Source organism: Falco naumanni, chromosome 3 (genome assembly GCF_017639655.2).
Source record: "Falco naumanni isolate bFalNau1 chromosome 3, bFalNau1.pat, whole genome shotgun sequence".
In the NCBI taxonomy this organism is placed as follows: Eukaryota; Metazoa; Chordata; class Aves; order Falconiformes; family Falconidae; genus Falco; species Falco naumanni.
The window spans coordinates 50,490,385-50,511,249 of NC_054056.1; the positions used below are offsets into that span (position 1 = coordinate 50,490,385).

The 20,865-nt window shown below is 40.3% G+C and overlaps 2 protein-coding genes across 10 annotated transcripts in view; one reads left to right on the forward strand and one right to left on the reverse strand.

Moving 5' to 3' along the window:
- The window catches only part of TEX10 (testis expressed 10), a 60,133-nt gene extending 45,179 nt beyond the window's left edge, over positions 1 to 14,954 (forward strand). For all 5 annotated transcript variants that reach the window (XM_040588889.1, XM_040588893.1, XM_040588891.1 and 2 more), the window contains 4 exons: positions 10,286 to 10,366; positions 12,402 to 12,583; positions 13,583 to 13,793; positions 14,724 to 14,954. In XM_040588889.1, coding sequence (XP_040444823.1) covers positions 10,286 to 10,366; positions 12,402 to 12,583; positions 13,583 to 13,793; positions 14,724 to 14,837 — 588 coding nt within the window. In that variant the 3' untranslated portion in view covers positions 14,838 to 14,954. The remainder of the gene's footprint in view (positions 1 to 10,285; positions 10,367 to 12,401; positions 12,584 to 13,582; positions 13,794 to 14,723) is intronic.
- A 227-nt stretch (positions 14,955 to 15,181) lies between these two features.
- INVS (inversin) overlaps positions 15,182 to 20,865 on the reverse strand; it is a 98,393-nt gene continuing 92,709 nt past the window's right edge. For all 5 annotated transcript variants that reach the window (XM_040588883.1, XM_040588884.1, XM_040588887.1 and 2 more), the window contains 3 exons: positions 20,052 to 20,284; positions 18,969 to 19,049; positions 15,182 to 16,078 (listed from right to left, as the gene is read on the reverse strand). In XM_040588883.1, coding sequence (XP_040444817.1) covers positions 15,963 to 16,078; positions 18,969 to 19,049; positions 20,052 to 20,284 — 430 coding nt within the window. In that variant the 3' untranslated portion in view covers positions 15,182 to 15,962. The remainder of the gene's footprint in view (positions 16,079 to 18,968; positions 19,050 to 20,051; positions 20,285 to 20,865) is intronic.

The window sequence follows — 20,865 nt, forward strand, 5'->3', positions numbered from 1 at the left end:
AACAAAAATCCCACACATCAGAAATCGCCGTGAAGAGTGATGAACAAAGAAGGTGGAGCCTGACTCTTTTCAGTAGTAAACAGTGACAGGACAAGAGGGCACAAATTAAAACATGCGAAGTTCCATCTAAACAGAAGAAAACTTTTTCACAGTGAGGGTGGTTAAACACTGGAATGATTAGCCTAGAGACATTTTGGTTCCCATCTACTCAAAACCAGGCTGGTGCAGTGCTGGGCGACTTGCTGTGGCTGACCCTGCTTGAGCAGGAGTATGGGACTAGAGGAACTCGAGGGGATCCCTTCCAACTTCAGTGATTCTGTGATTCTTTGAAAATGTCTCCTCTTAAAAAACCAGAACTTTTGTTTCACCATCAATAAATCTTGTTGTTATTTTTTATTTTAGACCATAATGAGATTCCCAGTATCAGGATATTTTAGTTTGTTTGGTGGGTGGTTACAGTTAATGTATGATCTGCAAGTCAGACTGTTCCTGTTAAATGCTTGCCAGAAGGACTACAACAATACCAGTTGGTATTGCAGTGCTATTCGGGGTCTTCCCCTGAAAATTGCTATGGTGGTTTTTTTCCCCATTAAATTTGTGGACAGAGAACTAGGGGCACCTCTTCAGTAGCTTACTTTCTCATGTGAGGAAAATTAAGATATTCTTCCCTTTTGCCTCTGATCTGGTGGTAATGGTCTCTGGGGTGCACTGTGTTCCAAATCTCTCTTTTACAAAGAGAAGAGACCGCTATTAGGGCAACCACTTCCTTTTATGAATCACAGGATTTCGTTCATTTCTCGCTTGGCTGGTTTTGATCTCAGATGCAATTGTCGATACGGTAAGTCATATATAAACAAAACTATGTTGAAGTTATACTTTAAAAAAATCAGATGTTAGGCTTTTTAGATGACTGTTTGCTCTGTGTTTAAATATCTAATGCACTGCTGTGTTCAGTAAGTTTTAGAGATTTTTTTTCCTCTTTTCCTTGTTGAGTAACAATTCTTCAACCTCAAACCTGTTGACCCATATTCTATTTCTTGTTCAATTTGTAAAGAAAACATGCTGGGGATTTTAGTCCATAAAAACTTTGGGCTTTGGAAACTGGACCATCATAAAATAACAAGAAGGAAAAACATTTACAAGAGAATCCTGGCTTGGTGGAAAAGCCTTTCAGTTCACAATTTGCCAAAAGTTGCAGAGGAACGCTTTTTGTGGAGCAAATAGTTTCCACCAAGTATTGAACGAACTACTTTCCTCTCAAAAGAAAATAAACCAAACGGCAGCAAAAACCCTCAAAACCCAGAGCTGCAGCCTCTGGGGAGAAGAAAACTCCCAGCAAATCATGAGGCTCTTCTAGGATGTCTTGAAAGACAGTGTGATATGATGGCTTTATGTGCATTGAGTTTGAGCCAGGTAGGTATGGAGACCACTTTCCTCCAAGCAGATGTAGTTTAAGGCGTGACACAATTTCAGAATCAAAATATTTTTAGCTGTGACAGAAAACTATTTTAATAAAGAAGTGTTACAGAAAATGGCTTGAATTGGTCATGCTTTTGTGGAGCTGAGTAGAACGGCACAGTTTCTGAATGTTGAATCTTTCATGCTTTCCCTTGCTGGAAAAGGAAGTTTATGGTGGTGCTGAAATGTTAAGCAAAATACTTGTAGTAATTTAAAATACCTAGTAACTGAGAACAGCCCTCCGTTGGCTGCAGAGCAGGCAGCATTCACACCTCTACTTCATGTTAAGAATTGTTCATTTAAAGGCGTTCTCATTGTGTAGTTGTAACTCAGGGTTTCCTTGTAACGGGAGAACGTTGTGGATGAAAATAAATAAGGAACTGATGGAAGCAGAATTTGACAGCCTGGTTTCCTATGAATGCATGAGACTAGTGATTAGATTCTTACTTTTATTAGTCCACCCATCTTCCTCTTTCTTCCACCACTAGTTTTGTCTAAACCATCGGCTAGGTTTTGGTGCTCTGCTAAAAGTATAAAGTTGCAAATACTAGTTGCCCATAAGTTTTATGAAAATAAGCAGGTGGAAGAGAAAACGCTCTAGATTAGCACAAGGCAGTTTATAACTGAATCTGCATCCCGCTTGGCAGCAGCCAGCTAGCCAGCCTGCACACGCATCACCCTGGACCAGGCTCAGCACGTGCTGTGGCTTGGCCCGTGGGGGTGTCGGGGGGTTGTGAGGCAGGAGCAGCTGGGGTTACAGCGCTGAAGAAATGGGAAGGCAAGGAAGCACAAACCTGGAGGAGGCCATGGCTTGTTGGCTTTACTGCTTGCTGCTCGACTTTGTTTTCAAATCCAGGGGAAGGCAGTCCCAGCTTTGTCGCTAGCTAGCTGTACTGTGCAGCGAGTGCTGTGTATTTCTAATGGTAATGAACTGTAACAGGGAATTTATTGTGTGATGTCTGTAGGCCAGATATGTGGAGGAAGAAAAGGTGTCCTTCTGGAGAAAGAGCAAATTGTGTAAAGGAAAAGAATAACTTGAGGCATTTTCAAATGGCAGTTTGGACTTTTGGAGTGTTAATATAACCAGTGCACTTGGCAGCACGTAGCTAACTGTAATTGGTGAAAAAGCCAAACAAATGCACTTCTGATAGGAATTAGTGGTTTTAAATGGTTTATAAAAAAAAGCTGTTTTGAGATGGGAACTGTTTGTAACTTTTTTTTTTTTGTCAAGAGAGTGGTAATCGGTATAGTGGAAATCTGAAGCCATGTTATTATTTATAAGTTTTTAGGTAATGCTGATTTTCACTTAAGGAGCAATGCTTAAGACAAGTGTCCCTTTAAATACATTTTTGTGTAGCTGTAAAGGTTAATCTTCATATTTTGTCTAAAAGATATATTAAACGAGGAGACCTTTGTTCCTTTTCTGGAGCAACTTCTGCTTAAAATGACTTCTACCTTACTAAAGCCAATTATTTAAAATCATGCCCTGTAGCCAAAATAGATGGGGCTCTAGGATAAATGTTGCAGCCTTAGGGAAGAGGCTTCACTCTTCACTCATTCTGACTGTGCCTATAGTGTTTGTCGGTAATACTGTTCACTCCCCTGTAATTGAATCGCTCTGCCAGTATTGAATGAAATGGTGCCAACAGAAATGAACAGCTTAATAAGGCAACCGTGTATACATGATAATTTCTGTAGTAATATTTGGTGTTCGTGACACTTGAATATTGTGGAGGAGGAAAGCAAATGATAATTTGAAGGTTCTGCTCGAAGTCGAGATTCTAGAGTTACACCGAGCACCTGGCTGGCTTGAAGACACAAAATACTCACCGAAATGTTTAAAACGTTTAAGAGCAATCTAGGGAAGGTCAGCTGATTTTAAAAGCAGTCTTGAAGTCAAAAACATTAGGATGCATGCAATGGGATATACTAATCTAAAGTCGAAAATGGAGAAGTCTTACAAGTGAAATAGAGTTAGGAAGGCTGTATCTGCACTGACATGCTATGAAAAATTACAAGAAATCAATAAAGGTAACAAGTCAATGCATGTAAATGAAAAGTCCTGCAAGGATGTTTGTCCTGAGAAGTAGAAGGTGGTGTTGCAGCACTGCAGTTTAACTTCAAGCAGAGATTAACACTCAAAAAAACCACACTATTTTTAAAATATAGATTTTGAGTTGAGGTTCCTGTAAGATTTCAATTTGCCTTTATTGAGATTTTCAGTTTAGAGTTACATTGGACAGAAAAAGCAGCTGAGGGTAAAGTATCCGTTCTGAATGAGAAATACGCTATAATTTTTACCCTCTTTAAGGAGAATTTAAAAAATTCTGTGTAAGCCCATTAGTGTTTTGTAAAACTATGTTGTATCCAAGTTTAATGTTTAGAAATGAAAACAATGTTTTTTCTTGAAAAGTAATGCAAATTCCAAAGAAACAAAAGAGAAACCATAGAAATAAATGTAATGCTTCCTAAAATGAATAAAGCTCTTTTTCAAAGCACTCTTCCATAATTTTCTTAAGACATAAAACTTTCAAAACCCCACAAACACAAAAAAAATTCCCAAACCCACAGACAAACACAAAGCCAAAAAAACCCCAAACAACTAACACAAACCAAAAAAACCCTAATTTAACCAAAACACAAACTCCCAAACAACTTTAACTTGATCTTCAGGCCAGTGTTCAATTCTACCTGCATCATGTAGTTCCAGTTATCTTGCAACATCTTACAGCTGGGAGCTCATGTGTTACTGTGTGTAACTAATGTGAATTAACACCTGAACAGTTACTGTGTGTTACGCCATATATTCACATCCTGGCTTGTGAGACCTAAACTAAAGTTGCTCAAAAAACCCGGCTTGGTGTGGCAAGAGCTAGCTTCCCAAGTGTACGGTTTTCTGTGTTTTCAAGCCCTTTTGTTTGGGTACGGGGAAGGGGGCAGGCAGGTGAATTTGGAGGCTTGCACATCAGATGTTCCTTTGACCATCCTGCAAGTGGTCTGACGAGGAAGCATCCGTGAGGAGGAGGAATCGGCCATGGTAATGTTTTGTAGCTGCAAGGAAGCTGCAGAGCTGTGAAGTTAGGGCTTAGTGTGGGTGCAGGAGGATGAAACAAAAGCTCCTTGGGTAGCAAAGCTATTTTGTGATGTCCTTTCTTTGAATTTTGTTGGAAAGATGGCTCTGAGAAGAGAAACAGACATGTGCCATTTTCAGGTACAGCTTCATCTACTCCTGGATAGCATATTAGTTGTTGAGCACACAACCTGGTTTTGCAGACAAAAGAGCAATGTTCTCAGGTATGCCTGTCGGTGAGAAAATAGGATTGTCTCTTGCCTGTAGTTCTCTGCCTCCTGGCATCAGTCTTGCTGGTTTCCAGATTTAAAGACGTGATCAAATTGTTGGACAGGAGGTGAGCAGGGGTGATTGCCACTCATGTATTTGTGTCCCATGGCAAACCAAGATACCTCCGCTTGGTTTAGTTGGCTTTTAAATGTAGGTTTAACGTTAGACTGTGTCCCTCAGCCAAGGAGTCTGCAGATAGGCAATCACCGTGGTTCAACAGATGCAAGATGAATGAATTTGTATGTTGTAGTTATCCTGTTCCTGAGCCAGAAACTGGACATTAACTGTGTTTTGTAATCCTTCTAAGTCTTTGGAAATATGTACTCTTATCAAGGTGTGGGACACAATGCATGTTCTTAAGCATTTGTAATTCTTAAGTTTCTGTATTCCTGCACTGATAGCCTGAATGTAAAATTAACCACATAGTAGGTTCCCCCCCCCCCGCCATTGCCCACCAATGTAATGGTCTCCTTCAGGCTCCATTCTTGCTTTTTGGCTTTTTCTTTTTTTAACCTAGGTTTTGTTTTGTTTTATTGTGATTGTGTGTGAGGTTTTTTGTGTTGTGGGTTTTTTTTTCTTTCTTTTCTGGAGTCACTGAATCAGGAATACCTTTCACATCCGCCCCTGTGAGCTTAACCAAGGCAGATGAACAAAGATCTCTTGTTGTACGCAGCTTTCTCAACAACTCAGGGCACTGTTAATATTGCCCTGTCAAATCAATTTATTTCAGAAAGAGAAGCAGCACCTGTCAAGGGAATACACTGTCTGATAAGCTAGGGTGCTTCAGGGGAAGCTGGCCAGGCTTCAGACGACAAGCTTCATTGCCTGCCCCATCACCTGAAAACTTCTCGTTTTCTGTGCTCTACAGTAACAGGGTACGCTGGATAGAGTCCTGCTCCAAACAGTCATTTCGCAAGGGCTTGGGAATTGACTGCAGAGCAGCCTGTTACATTTTAGCTACCCATGTTTGAGGTGGATGTCAGTGTGAATCGAAAAATACATTTGAAAGTTCACATTAGGATATAGTGTCTGGTGTATGCCAACTTTCTTTTTAAATAAAACCACTTCTCTTGGAGTCTGAACTGTCTTTGGTCTGACTCCACAGAGTGGCTTGCTAAAATACTTGACCTGTTAGCTTTCCTGTTTGCTTGGTTCCTCTCTGTGCCTCACACTTGTGTGTGTCTTCAGAGGCAGGTGAGTATTTTTCTTTGAAAAAGAGTACTTTGCAACATTATTAAGCTTGAAATAATACGTAGATTTTCCCTGGAGAGTTACTGATAAAATACCTGCCTTGAGGCACGCTGAGTCTGGATTCTGTCACGTTAGGGAAGCGTTGCGTGATTTAGGAAGTGGGAACAGTTAAATAATGAACAAATTATAACTCTCAGTTCACCTTTTGTGCGTGTTCCTGTTGCCGTGAGGGCTGAGATTGAGTCTTGGCTTCCTGGGGTCATCGCAGCTCTGCCTTCTGGAGTTGAGAGCATCCTAACAGATAAGCAACATAAACTGATGGATCCCTCTGGTTGTGTATTAGAGCTATGAAAAGCCTGTTTCAGATTGGATGGATTAAGAGGCGGCAGCTAGGTTGGCTGTCAGCAGGGAGAGTCCTCTTAACTTATCCATTTGAAGACCGAAGTAAAATAATACTCTGGTGTTAGCCCAAAAAGTGCTTCTGGGCTGCCCCCTCCTCCGCTTCATTTTAGCTGGCTGCTGTTGGAAGTATGTCTTGAGTATGGCAGGCAAGGAGGCCCGTGTAGTAACAATTTCCTGAAGCGCTAGTAGGGAACCTGCTGTTGTCGTTGTGTGGCTCGTGAGTGTGACGGAGAGCTGCACTCGCCTGATCAGTAGGGTTTGCTTTGAAAAACTGCCAGTGGATTATGGAGCCTGTAGTATTTGCTGCGTAATGCCAACAGATAATCCCCGTATTTAAGAGAATGCTTTACTTTGGTTTTATTTATTTAAGAAGTGGACATTCAAACAAAATTAAAAAGGAAGAAGAAAAAAAATGAAACAACAACCCCAACACCGCCCCCCCCCCCCAAACCTCTAAACCAAATCTGTTAAAAAATACTTGTCTCAGAAAGATAAAAAAACTCACTACGATCAGAAATGCTTGTTCTCCGTCCATTCGCTTCAGTAATACCCTGAAACAAAACTACTTTGGCTTCGGTCCAAAATCAACTTATGAATGTGCCAAAAATGTGATAAATGCTGATCAAATGTAAAATAATGAATCAGCTGTGACATTTTATTATGGAAATCAAACATCATGCAAACCCTTGCCTAAGGAAAACAAATTGTCAGGAAAAATACTAATTTTCATGTGATAATTAAGTTTTCTTTGCTTTTCATTTCCATGTCTAATAATGTTTCAGTTTCACTTTTTGTAACAGGCATTTGTTATGAAAGCCATTTCAAGCAGGATTTAATTTATGGAATTGAAAAGGATTGCCACTCCCACTTAACCGCAGGAAGACAGAACTGCATATAGGGAATGGTTGTGCTATTTTGAGGATCAGAAGGATGTAAAAGGTTGAAAAACTAACTTGCCAATGCGCTTCACTGCGACCCTTCTAAGCAAGTGTGCTGCCTTTCAGTGGTATGACGCCCATTTTCCTTGCCAATTCTGGAAGAGTCTGAAGTGTTGGTGAATTGTACCTATTATGAAGTGCTCCTACAACTTGTCATCTTGGGGAGAACCTCAGTGGACTGGTCTATTCTAGTGATGTGTAGTTCTAAGAGTAAAATATTAGTAACGGTTTTATTAATAATGAAGCCTTAGTTTGCTGGGTGGACCTGGTGGATTTGCCTTCAGTGTCTCTAGTTTGTTGACCTCTTGTAGATATGTATTGAATTAAAAGGGATCTCTCTAGCCTCGTGTCTGGTGTCACGTGCTCCCAAGCATGTGGTGTGCGCCATTTGTAAACTTCCTAAGCTCTGTCCTATGAGCAACAAATGTCTCCTGCATTTTCCCCTTTCATGGTAATCCTTCCTAATATCACTCATCTGCATTCCCAGCCAGCTATGATCATCATTATTTTTAGTGCTGTTTGCTTGTATTTGTTTTCCTGTGGTTTTCACCTCTTTGTTGTATTTGTAGGTGACGATTAAAACCCTTCTGGGGTATTGTTTTGCCAGCTTAGGCAGGTTAAGTTCTTTCCAATGACACCTGTAAGACAGGGTATCTATTCTTTGCACAGTTTGCACAGTATCTATGCCCATTCAGTTTGAATTTACCTTTCTTGAAAATGAGTAACTCCTGTTTTGCACAGTATGTCAGAAATAGTCTAAGTAGGGTCTTACGGAATAGTATTCAACAGACAGTCAGTACTCTGATTACTTCTATTGTGATTATCTTTATTTTTATATCTTAAAATGATATTTGCCTGTGCCATGGTTTTATCACAACCACCTTGTGGCCGGTAGTAATGCACAGAATTTTAATTTCCAACTGCTAAAACTCCTAACTGCGTGCAGAAGCTTTTTATTAGTCTCTAAGGGAATGACCCACCACTTTCATTTCACTTGAGGTTTTTCTGTATGTTATTCATCAAACCCATACGATCTTTTCTATAGGTTAGTGCAATTCTCCTGTCTTGGCAGGTTCCTCAACCTTGAGCTGTCAGCTGACAGATTTCATCAATGTAGCTTTACCTTTTGTGTAAGTGCTACTCATTAAAATACTAGGTCAGATTGGCGTCAGAGTTTGTCCTTGTCATGACAATCCCCAGTAGTAACTCTGTCTCGGCTTGACTTTATTCCTTGACACTGCTAATACGCAGATGTTTTGAGTGTGTTTCTTGGGAATATTCCAGAGTGCTTACTATTTTATCACTTTCAAATTGCAGTGTACAGAAGTACTACCATATCTAGGACGGAGCACACAGTTCCAACATTATTATTTCATTATTAAATAAGCACGCAGTATCAAAAATAAGGGTATTCCAAGAGTGTCTGTAAAATTATCTTTTAAATAGTCCTGCTAGTCAAATGAAATACTTGCACAGTTACACCTGTAATACCGATTAACATGAGCAATGTCCTGACAGTATCATGTTCCATCAAGAGGATGTGCTAAGGCTCTCCTGAATTTGGCTGGCTTAAGCAGAGCTAAAAGCGCATGTGGCATGTCATTTCAAAAAGAGCTGAGCACGCCTTTACATCACCTCAAATGATACTGCTTGGCCGTTGCTGATTAAACCACCGCTGGCACCTACATTGCTCAGGATCGAGTTTTCATACCTCAGGTCCTTGAGCTAACGGTTCTTTTCCCAACTTTTCCTTTCTTTGGAGTCCCTCTCCAGCTGGAAATGTTGTGGGCTATTGACACAACATGGGCGATGTGTTCTGTTTTGTCATTATCTCGTTTGGGTGTCTTGACCTGCCCTGATTCAACTGAAGTCTCAAACCCGAGACACTATTACAGAGTTTAATCCCTCAAGTCAGATCATTCTGTGAAAGTTTTCTTTAGCCCTTTCTTCAGCCAGCAAGGTGTCTTACCGGAATGGCTTTTTGCTTAGTCAAAATATTTGTGAAACTGAGGGACTTCAGTTCTTCCCTCCCTCAAATGTGTGATCTTGCTGCTCTCTTTCTGGTTCCCTTAAGCACAGACAGAGTATTTAATTCCTCAGGTATTGGTACTTCCATCTTTGTTTTCTGGTTTCTTTTATCCTATCAAGGAGCCATATAGCATTTCATGGGGTTTTGCTGAACTCTTTCCCCTCCCTGTTCTCACCCATATGTTTTTTTTTACTAAAAATTAAGAATCTGAGTCTTCAGTGTGGGTGTTTTGTTGAGGAGTGTTGTTGTTGTTTGGTGGCTTTTTGGTTTGTTTGTTTTGGGGTTGTTGGGTGTTTTTTTGTTTTTTTTTTAACCTCTCTCCACTCTTTCCATTGTGTCTCTGGGCAGATAATACAGTTGGCTGCCTGATTATATAAGCACCAGGAAGTTTTGGGCAGCTCATAAAACAAGATTTCCCCTTGTAGTATTCCATTGTGTTTCATCTTTGAATATTATGTTTTTGGCAGGGTAGAGGAAAATAAGATGGAAACAGATCTTTGCTGCTTTCTGGTTATACTATTTTTCTGTCCTGTTTCACTGTGATACCTCTGTTTCATGCTTGATAAAGTTATTTGTGAAGTTGTTTTCTGAAATTCTTCAACCCTAGGAAAGGGCTTGTGGAGGCTCAGTGTGGTGCTGTAGCTGGATGGAATATTTTTAGCCTTCTACCTCGTATCACACAGGTAAAATAAGAAAGCCACTACCCAGAAAACTAATGGTGTAGGCTGTCTTATCTTTAAAAGCTGAACAGTTTATGTTGACGGTGTTGCTCTTACACACCATAAAGAATCAGTACTTTGAAATAAAGCTGCTATGTGTCCCCATATGTACTTTGAATTTAGGTCTGTCAACAAAGTCTGACTATACAGTGAATGATTGCTGATTGCATTTGCAGTACTTAAATATAACTTTGTTTTATTAAAACAGATGATCTGTCACAGCTTGTCCACTATACCTTCACAGAGTCAGTGTTTCGACATTCTCCAGACCGGCATCTGTAAATACCTGGTAAGTACCATTTTTGTCTTCTAGGTTAACTTCTTGTGATAAGATTTTTCTAACAGTCTCGTTAACCCTCAAATACACTTATTCCATTATTTCATGTGTAATTTCAGCATTTGCAAAATTTTTCAACAAGATTATTTCTGAAAAATATCCAGTAACTGTTGGTATTTTTTGTTCCCATTTGTGAATAGTTCAGCTTGTTTTCAAGCCAGGACAGAGTAAATGAAGGGCTTCTTGGTTTGGTTTGTTTTGCTTTGTGAAAGAGCAGCTCGCACCTTCAGATGAGTTTTACAGTCTGTCGTCTCTTTCCAATCCTGAACACTCCACGAGCTGAGGATGGGGATGACAAAGCAGAGCTGGGCAACAGAATTTTAAGGGATTTGCAGTTGCCTGTGATGCTGCCTGCCAAGAGGGAGGATCTGTCTGTCCTCCTGTCGAGATGGTTCTGCAATCTAACGGGTGTCTGCAGTTCTCTGTATGGAGCCGTACTGAAAAATGACTAGACCAAAGCTTCCGTGGGGAGCGGCTTACCTGTAACTGTTGTCTGGGGTTTTGGGGGTGGGTGTTGACTTAAATCACAACTTTTAGATCAGCCTATGCATTCTGCTACACCGTCCCTTTGAGAGCAAACAGTTAAGTGGATTTTGATTAGACTGCTGCCCATGATCTCCAGCTGGATGCTGACACCTGACAGGGAGGAAAGGCACTGTGTAGGCAGTGTCCTATATGGGGACTTACTTGAGCAGACTCATCTATGGGATTTGTATACATTGAAATGTCTGCCTTCACATCATCTTCCAGACTGGCTGTCTGGCACGTTTCAGCAGCGTTGGCTCATTTGGTCTTCAGGATGCTTCTTTATATGCAGACATCTGTCTGGTTCACAGTCGTTATTTCCTGTCTGTGGTTGGTCAGGAACTTCATTATTAGTTTTCATTATTAAGTGCCTCAGTGTTCTGTAGTATTCAGCAGCATCTTGGTGATGCTGCAGTCCATATTCTGTCACATAAGAATGCCATCCTCCTCCTCCTCCTCTCTCTGCAATTGGCTGGTGCAGGCAGGGTCAGCGTGGGACAGTGATCTGTACTCGTGGTCTTGAAATACACCTGATGTCTTAAATTGGAAGTATTTAGAAGTTTGAACCCATCATTGTTCTGTATCTTTTACCTCTCATGAGTAATGATGCCAATGATACATTCCACGTTTCTGTAGCTTGTACTTTATTGATCCTTTTCTAAACATTTCTAAAAGAAACATTTGACCTTGTTAAGTGAACCAACTGCCTCTGTCAGCTTAAAACAACGTACTAGCAGGTGAGTAAATTGGGCTACTCTAAAACTCCTTAAATTAGTTTTTTTAATAAGATGAATGGTGCCACATTAGCAATGCATGAAATTTTTTTATGACTTTACGGGACAAAAATCTAGGGTAGTTACTTGATAGCGCTTCAAAATTTAAGCTGCTTTTGAATTCACTGCCTCTACCCAAAAGAAAAATTTTTTTCTGAATTATTTATCATGCCTATAAAATCCTTACTCAAGATGGTGTTTGTTGTTAACAACAGAAAAGTATCTATCACCCCAGCAGGTGCCCACCATATATTTCATCAGCTTTAATTTAGGTCGGCTTATAATGCTCTCATTCCTGTTGGATTTCTGAGGTTCACCCTGATGATGATCCAATCAGTTTCCTTTTACCTCAGTCACTGCTCACTCCCGTTTCAAGACACAGAAGGGCTGTTCTGTCCCAAAAACCTTTGATAGTGCCTGTACCATCTTTCAGAGCAAGGCTCAATTAAAGCAGCAGTGGTGTTTTAAAATACATTTGAGATGTTTATTTAGAGGGGATGGAATGAAGATGCCAGTTTAGCCTTCGGTTGGTATGGGTGGCGACTGCTTAGGCAAAGAGGGATTTCAGAAACACAGGAATGTCTGTCATGGTATGAAAGAGATTCATTCAGCTCTAGGCAGGCTTGCGTACCGGCAAAACCCCCTTGTGTATAAAGTGGTGAGCTTCGGGGTTTTTTGTTTTAATACAGGTTGGATTGGTTGTAATACCTGATAGCACAGCTGGATCTGTTCTATGTGCCATAAATAAGCTCTTGGATCAAGCTTGCATCCTAAGTGAAAACCTGCACAAGTTCTTAGCCTCTTGTTGTTACAGTCTTCTCTACTTCCTGCTAACTTTAGACAAAGAGGATGCAGAACATGTACAGAAAAGGTAATGCTGCTTTTCTTACTATGTTAATTGTCTCTGCCTTTATACCCATAAGTATTTAGAGATGTAAACTGGAAGGATAGACCCCACCCCCAATTTGTTTTGCTGTCTTTTACTTCAAAACACTGTTGGGGTTTAAGAAAACCAGCCGCAAAGTTAGCTAGAATTATTTAAAACAATAACTGAAGAAGGTTTAACCTGGAATTGTTCTAGTTAGACATCAGAACCATCCTGACTTAAGGAAGGTATATACATGTGCACCTTAATCTTTAGCTTTAGCCTTTGGTTTCATTAGATATATATTGAAAAGCAACATGCACGGGATTTGTATGTGTATGCTTATACTCTTAACTGACTTGGCATTTCAGCTTTAACAAAACTTCTCAGGCATCATCTCACAGACTGCAAAAACCTCTGACTTAAAAAAACCCCAAAAGGCTACAAATACCAGGCTTAAAGAAATTTATTTGCCTGTATAACAGAAATGTCTTTAAATGGTTTAAACTTCAGTTTTTCCCTCTGCTCCATACATAGGGAAGTTGCTCAAAGCTTACTTACAATTTAAGATGTGTTTTTAAAGCTGGAGTCATCCTTCACTTATTTGTATTTAATGGCTTGCATATCACAAAAAAGCTGATTCCATTGTTTGATTTCTTTTGAGTCTTAAATAGAGATTCAGTTGTACCTGAACGAGTGGAAACTAAAACCTCTCCCCAGCTGCATAAAGCAGAAATTACACTGTGTAAGAGCTTCAGCAACGTTTGTAGCTCCAGGACCTGAATTTTTTTTCCAGTGCTGTACAGAATTTTAGAGTATTTTCAAGTTTAGCATATTCTGGTACAAATTTTCTGCTTTGGCACCAGTTGTGGTGAAGGCAGTTGGCCTGACTGAGTCCAGTGAGGCACATTTTCCTTTTAGATCTAACTGTGAGCCTAGATCACAGAAGCGTATTTGTAGTAAGTGTCCTCGATAGTTTCAGGTTTTGTTCTCTTTTCCTCTCAGGGATATGCTGTGGGGATCGTGTATTTCTGCATTAGCACTCCTGCCACGATTACTGAGACTGATGCTGCAGAGTCTGCAAGTGAGCAGGATCTGCCAGGAAGAACTGCCTGTTGTTGCTCAGTTGCTTCGCTTACTAATGCAGCATGGTCAGCTCAGGAGCCATATGATCACAAATGAATTTCTGGTGCAACAGATTATCAAGGACATCATGGTATGAAACCTGTTGTTGTTTCCCAGAGTACAAGGATAGATACCTCACCTTTATATTTAAAAAATTACTGCCAAGCGCAGATGTTTAGCAAACCATGAGTTATGATTGTCTTTTATTTGTCTGGGGAGTCTGGGCTGTGTAGAAGGCTGCTGCTTGTCTGAACTCCTGTGGTCACTGCACAGATGAGCCAGTTCTGAAGCTCAGCTTGCACCTGATCCAGGGCCCTGGTCCACAGCTGGCTTCCTGAAACGAAAAGAAGAAACTAGTCTTTTCTGTTGATTGGAGCAGGGGTATATAGGTGTACAAAGATGGTATTGAACTGGACAAACTCAAATTTGTGCAGTGCAAAATAATTTTCTTCTGCAAAACCCAGCATTTCTACTCACGCATCTATGTTCCGGTGATTCTGAGACTCTGACAGTTGCTTCTCTCCTCAGAAAAAAAATATCTGAAACTGCCATCACACAGAGCTCTTAGTAGTTTTGAGCACAGAGCTTGTATGTCCCACAGGTTTGATTAAGCCACATGTATCCATTAGTATCTTTTAAAAGGTCTGTTACCAGAAACACAACCTCAGTGGTGGCAAAAGCAGATATAAGAGGGTATCGCTCATTTGCATTTTAATTGACTATAAATTGCAGAGCTGGCAAGTAAGCCAAGCACTATAATTAAGAGTAAGGAAATCACATCTGGTGTAATTCGCACACTTCATGATGTAACACCCACTTAGCGTACCAAGTAGTAACACTTTGTTATTTTGGCTTTAACAGACATACTGTGTTGAAATGTATAAATGGGAATAATGTCACTGTGTGCAGGTGACCGAGGCTGTCCTGTACCTTTAACAGCGCACCTGAAGAACTGTAAAAACAAAGTGAAGCTTAGCAACTTGCTTTTGGTGAAATTCTTTTTTTTCCCCCTTCTTTCTAGACACTGAAGAGCGGTGAAGTTCAAGAGCAGTGGCTGACAGACCTCCATTACTGTTTCAACATCTACCTTGCCTCTCATCCCCAGGGACCTGGCCCTATAAACGCGGTATATTAAAGAGGTCAAACTGCATTTATTGTAAAGCATTTACTTCTATTTAGTTTTGAATGGAAGAGGTTGGAACAAAGCTTGTCAATTTTTTTAAGTGAAACAGAATAAAAATTTTACAAAGAATTGCATATCTCTATTGCCTTTCCTTTTGAGGAAGTAGACATTGCTGGCCCTTGTTTTAGTAGAAGTGGTGACCACAGTGAGGGGTGTTAAAGAAAATCCAGCCTCCTTGAAGCTTAAGTGCTTGCAGAGAAACAGACTTAGATTTACTCCGATCATCTCAAAGCATCACATTAAAAAAATTAGACTTACATAATAACAACTAGAAGAAAAAGCAGAAAACAATATCCTTTAAAACTGGAGTAACGGGTTTTATTTTCACTGAGTTCATATTTTTAAATACTTTGTGCGAGGTAAATACTGTACGCTGGCAGGTCCAAAGCTATTATTATAATAACAAGTCCCATCTTGTCTTGCTTTCTGTAGAAACTTTCTATGCGTGTATAAATATAGTTGCTAATAGGGAAAAAATTGGTGATAAAGGGTAGAAAACACACCCACCCCACCAGTTTATTTACTGAGTAGTTTTTGTCAACATCTCTACTTTTCCTTCTAAATCCAGAGATATCTTAGAAACAATTATTTCTTTAGTACAGAAGCAGAGCATGAAGGCTGTTTTTCCATTCCTGTTTAGATATTGAAATACATTTAGTAAATTTGAGGTGAAATTGAAGTGCAGTCTTTCAGAACTGGTCCGTCTGTAGTACAGTTTCCCTCTCCTTTGAAACTGCATTTGATGAACACATTCAAAATCCTGACTTTTGACAACAGACAACTTTGGGAGCCCCCCAACTCTATTGTCAGGCTGGGCTTAGTGCTTCATTTTTCTGTTTCCAAATACAATTTAGATTTTATCCTGTCAGTAAATAAATTAACAGTTGCATTTAAAAACTAATTTGTCCACAAAATACAATGAGTCCAACTCCTCGGAAGTCTGCTTGGCATGTAATGCTGAGATAATACTAAAGTGAAAATGTGTTCAAATTCAGTATGTTGTAGATGACTCGTACGTTGTGAAAGATAATAGCTGTACCGGAGTGTGCTTTTTAAATTCCAAACATTCAGTTTTGCTTAGTGCTTGAGTCTTGTATTTTTTGACTTTGCGGCAGTGGTTGGTCTCATGTTGTATGAAAATTGCTTTGATTTTCCCATGTTCTCCAGCAAATTGACACACTGTAAATTGTTTACTGTAAAAGAACACAAAATGGTTTTGATGAGTAACTTTAGTTTAATCTGCACTGCATTCTAGATTTCATAAACGCTGACTCTGCCAGGGAAAGAACGTGCCTTTATCCTGACATCTCACTGCCGATTATCTGTAGATAGAGCTCTGTTTCTGCGGCAGCCGGCGCGGCTTATGCAGAATGCTACTGTCGGTGTTTAACACAGCCTGCAATAATGGAGCTTAACTTGACATTGACCCTCATAAACGAACGAAGGCTTCCAGGCTGACGGCTCCGCCACCAACACAGTGCTCGTGGCTGAGTCTGCTGAAAAACAGCAAGAGATTTTGTTGAGCACTGTTTAGCAATGCTGGCTACTGGGTCATTTCTAGAAGGTAGGGGAAACTAGTGTAGGGCTACAGCAAGTACTCTCTGAATTATTAGAAAGCAAAAATGAACGTCAGCTGAGACCATTCTCTTCAGTTTTGAGCCTGGCTGAGCATCTGGACTCCTTCAATGTGTTTACTGTAGTGTGCTACAAATAGTACGTGTGTTTTCTTTTCCCAGTTTTGTAGAGGTTGGATGCAAACATTTCAGTGCTTTATCCCATTCTAGCCAGGGTCAGCCCAAGTGCAAATCGGAACATTTCATTGAGAGCGAACCCAGCAACATCTTAAGAACGTCTTTCTAATGCCAAGAATTGCAAAACCTCCTCCTTTACAACTCTGCACTTCAGTGTTCAGAGTGAAACAAAAAAAGGGGCTTATCTGTCTGGCCTGCTGCAGAGAGCCTCTTTAAATGCCATTTACTGAACTGACAAAAGGCATCTATTTAATAAAAAGGAACAACTTTCAGGTTCCAAAGCGCTTTAATTGTAACAATGATAAAGGCCCTAATTGCCAGAATATTTCGAAGCGCCTACGCCGTGTCTGCACATCCCGTTGCACGCTCCTTTCCCACCTGTCACCCTCTGCCTCCCCTTACTTGTACATCTCCTTTGAATCCCTTCTGCATGTCCCTACTCCAAAGTGCTTGGCCTGCTTCCACCAGTAAGCTAACCGAGTTTGCTGTCAGGCCCTGTTATAGATTGTCACTGCATGCTTTTTCCACTAGCTATAGGAACGTTAAAACTAGAGCTGATAGTCAGTCTTCACCTTCCCAGATGTACCTTCTACAAGAGAAGCAGCAAACTGAGCAGTCCATTCTGACCTGCTCCAGGCACCCACGTCAGAAACAGAGTATCTGGCATTAGCCACTGACAGCTCTGAACTTTTCCAACAAACGTAATGTTGTCATGCACAAAGGCAGGCAGATGAAAAACATGTTATTGTCTTTTAAGTAAGGGCTAAAGTTCCCCGAGCTCCTATTAGGTGAATAAAAGTAGGCAGTGTTCTAAAGGAACTGGGCAGAGTTCCTATCGCTATCCTATTCGTCACCAGGTTATGAAAGCAAAGGACACTCGAACCTCAAAAGAAAGCCTTTTTATTTCAGAAGACAGGGAGATCTGTTGTCCTGAACAGTTAAACGAGAAGAAGCTAAAGCTCTTTTAAAAAGTAGACTCATATCTGCATGAGGAGGTGGCAATCAAACACCTGTCTAGTCCTGCCTCTTCATTAAAACAGTTTCCAAACAGTGGAAGAAAAAAGCCTCTGTCTCTTTGTGAGGCAGAAACTTGCCTACAATTCTAAGGAAACCCAAGGGTAGGTACTCTCGGATCGCTTTCTGACTTCAGAGTTTTGTTAAAACTAGTTGCATAAATGTATTTTACTTCCCTTTGCAAAGTTTACCTGCAAGTAAAATTTACCTTTACCCGAACAACCCGAACAAAATTTACCTTTACCTCGAAGCACTCGCTTTGTTGCTGTCTAGCCGTGGCCTGCCTCTGAACTACGTGTGATACAACCACAAAGACTAAATGTCCAACGAGGCACTGAATCTTCCCATGGCCAAGTGCAAACACGACCATAGCTCCCACCCTGAGCAAGTGCATTGTACACTTGAAAAATACTGAAAATATCATTTTGTAAAGAAGTAGTACGGAAGACAACCATGCGCTCCAACTTCATTTTTAAGCTAGCTGTCAGTTAATGCCACATGCACAAAAGTTCCAGCCTTCAAAGACCTTGACAATACTTTTACAATCTGTTCTTCCATGCCGTTCTGTTACGCAGCGCAGCCCCATCTGTCTGCCTGCACAGCTTGTCGTTCCTGACTGTGCCGGTCCTACTGCCCCAATACCGGTCCCATACCTGAAATTTCAGTTACAAACAGAACTAAGGCTTCCCTAAGGAAGACCTGGCAATCGCTACACGGCTTCTGCGTTAAGCAGAAAATAAATGCATGATTTTGTTAGAGCCTTAAAAGCTTACAGCAAGTAAAATTCAATGAAATAACTGAGGCTCTCTGCGCAGCACAGGACCCCCATTTTAGAAGAAAGGGCAGAGATCAGATGAGTAACTTTGGTGTTTCAAGTTTTCATCTATGCACTAAACCATGCATTTCTAACAAACAGCTGTGTAAATTCTTGGCACATGTAGCAATCTGCTCTCTTCTTCTTCTATAGGACTAGTAAATACCTGTGCTGCTGAACCAAAGTATGAGCATCCATAAGGGATTTTTAACCACCGGTGAAATGTTACCTATCCGGCTTAGCACTGCACAAGTCCGTTATATTGAGGCCTTTCCTAGTAACAGCCCAATGAAAATAGGTCTTCATAGAAATGACTCAACATAAGGATAAAAGTGTGGTGCTCAAGTAAGTCTGAAAGTAGCAAAAGAGTGTGCAGTCACAGCAGTGTGGCAGTAGTTATGTTTTGATAGGAGATCCCAGTTCTTGAGCAGTTTTTTTTTTCTTTTCTAATATGAAACCAATCTCGTATGTATATAAACATTAAAGTATTCTTACAAGTCCTACCTGAGACCAGCTGCACGTCAGAAAGTTTCAGCTTAGAAGGAGGTCTTGTTGGTTGACAGACTTTGCCTTCCTGAGAACGTCCTTTAACAAACAATACAAACAACTCTGGTTTTATTCCCATAGAGATATGGTTATGTATAGCTATAAACTATTTAAGTAGGCTACAGCATTATTTTATCCTAAAAATTATTCTCATTTATGATAAGGAAACTCAAGTGACGTTATATATGACATAAAATTGTGACAACCACAACTGAACTTTAACTAAAGTTAAACCACATTTTGCAGTTGCTATAAAAAGGAAGGAAAATGAAATTATTAGTTTTATTTATTTGTTTATTTTCTCCTTGTGTGGCTATTTTGTGGCTATCTGAACTACAGAGCCATGACGGAAGTGACTTACCACCTGGTAAAGTACGTACAGTTCGCACATCCTTACTCCATCAGTGATGCACACTGTAAAGGAACTCAAGGTTTACAGGCAATGCTTTTCCTCTACCTTTTCTTCAAGATGCATTCCTTTGCACCGTGCACATTCAGGCGTAGTGCAAAGCAGTGCAGCATTACCACAAAAGATGATCTTGCTCTTCCAATAAAGACCAGCTAATAACAAGGAAGTTATTAACATGGAACAAGACCATATTCTTCAAATTGAAATACTTAAAAAGATACAAACCCAAAGTTTTAAACAATGCTTAAAAAAATTAAACCGTGATCCAGATAGCCACTGTGCATGGATACAGCTAGCTATCCCCAGTTTAGCTGCTCTGTTCTCTTTCCGCATTGATACATGTGAGCAGCTCTGGCAACAGAATTATTTGGTTGCTCAAGACCCGTGCTGGAAAAATGCTAGGTGGTGATTCAAACGGCTTTAGCAGCAGACATTTTAAATCACAGATGTCTGAGGGTTTTTTTCAACCTGAAACAGAAATGCAATTACCCAAACCACCTGAGATTCAGACTAATTTTTTATACATAGTTGAAATCCCTAACAATTAGGTAAGAAGTGTATAGAAGAATATGCTCTGTTATAAAAATGCAAGTGCAGCTATTTAAAATAAAGCATAGTGAAGACAAAATTACCATATATCTGCTTAAGGATGGACTGCTTGCTGGTTTTTATGGCTGAGCTGCTTTTGTTTATAGATTTCAGATTTTTACATGAAGGAACTGACTTCAGAGGGCTATGGTTCAGCTGTTTCTTCCAAGCAACCTGAATGAAGAAGGCAGTTGTCTCTTGTCTCCATTTGTCTTCATCTTCTTTGCACTGCCGCTTAGCACTAAGAAGCTGAAACAACTCCTGTCTTAGCTGGTAACTAGAGAGCAGGAAAGAGAAGAACACTTGTTTTAGGTGACCTGTTTTAACTTCAGTGCTTTCCACGCATCAGTTCACATGGTGGATTACATGAGTAACTGGGAAAACAGAACTCCCACTGATGTGCTAAGTCATTTGGATGAGAAATGTTTGCTCGAAAGAAAAAGTAGAAGCTGGGTTCAATTCTGGATGCATCCATTATTTTCACACATTCCAGCATTACAGTTATCAAAAGTTAGTACTGCAACATCAGCTTATCAGCTGCTTTATAACATATAGAAAATCTAGAGAAGACAAACCCTATAAATATTTATGATGTAACAGTATAATCAATACTGTTTTCTCACTTTCATTGTATTCACAGCTTAATAGTACCAAGTTTTTCGTGTGCCTTACCACTTTGTATCCTTGGTCAGTGCAAGGGGCAAGCCAAATCCACCTCTTAGAGGTTCAGCTGTGCACTGCCTCTACAGAAAACCTAGCTGCTTTCCAGCCCTCTGCAGATGCTCCCCTCACCTTGCTTTCGGCAATCCACTGTTTTTCTTTACCCCTTCCCTTCAGAGGCTCCCTGTCTCCCAACCC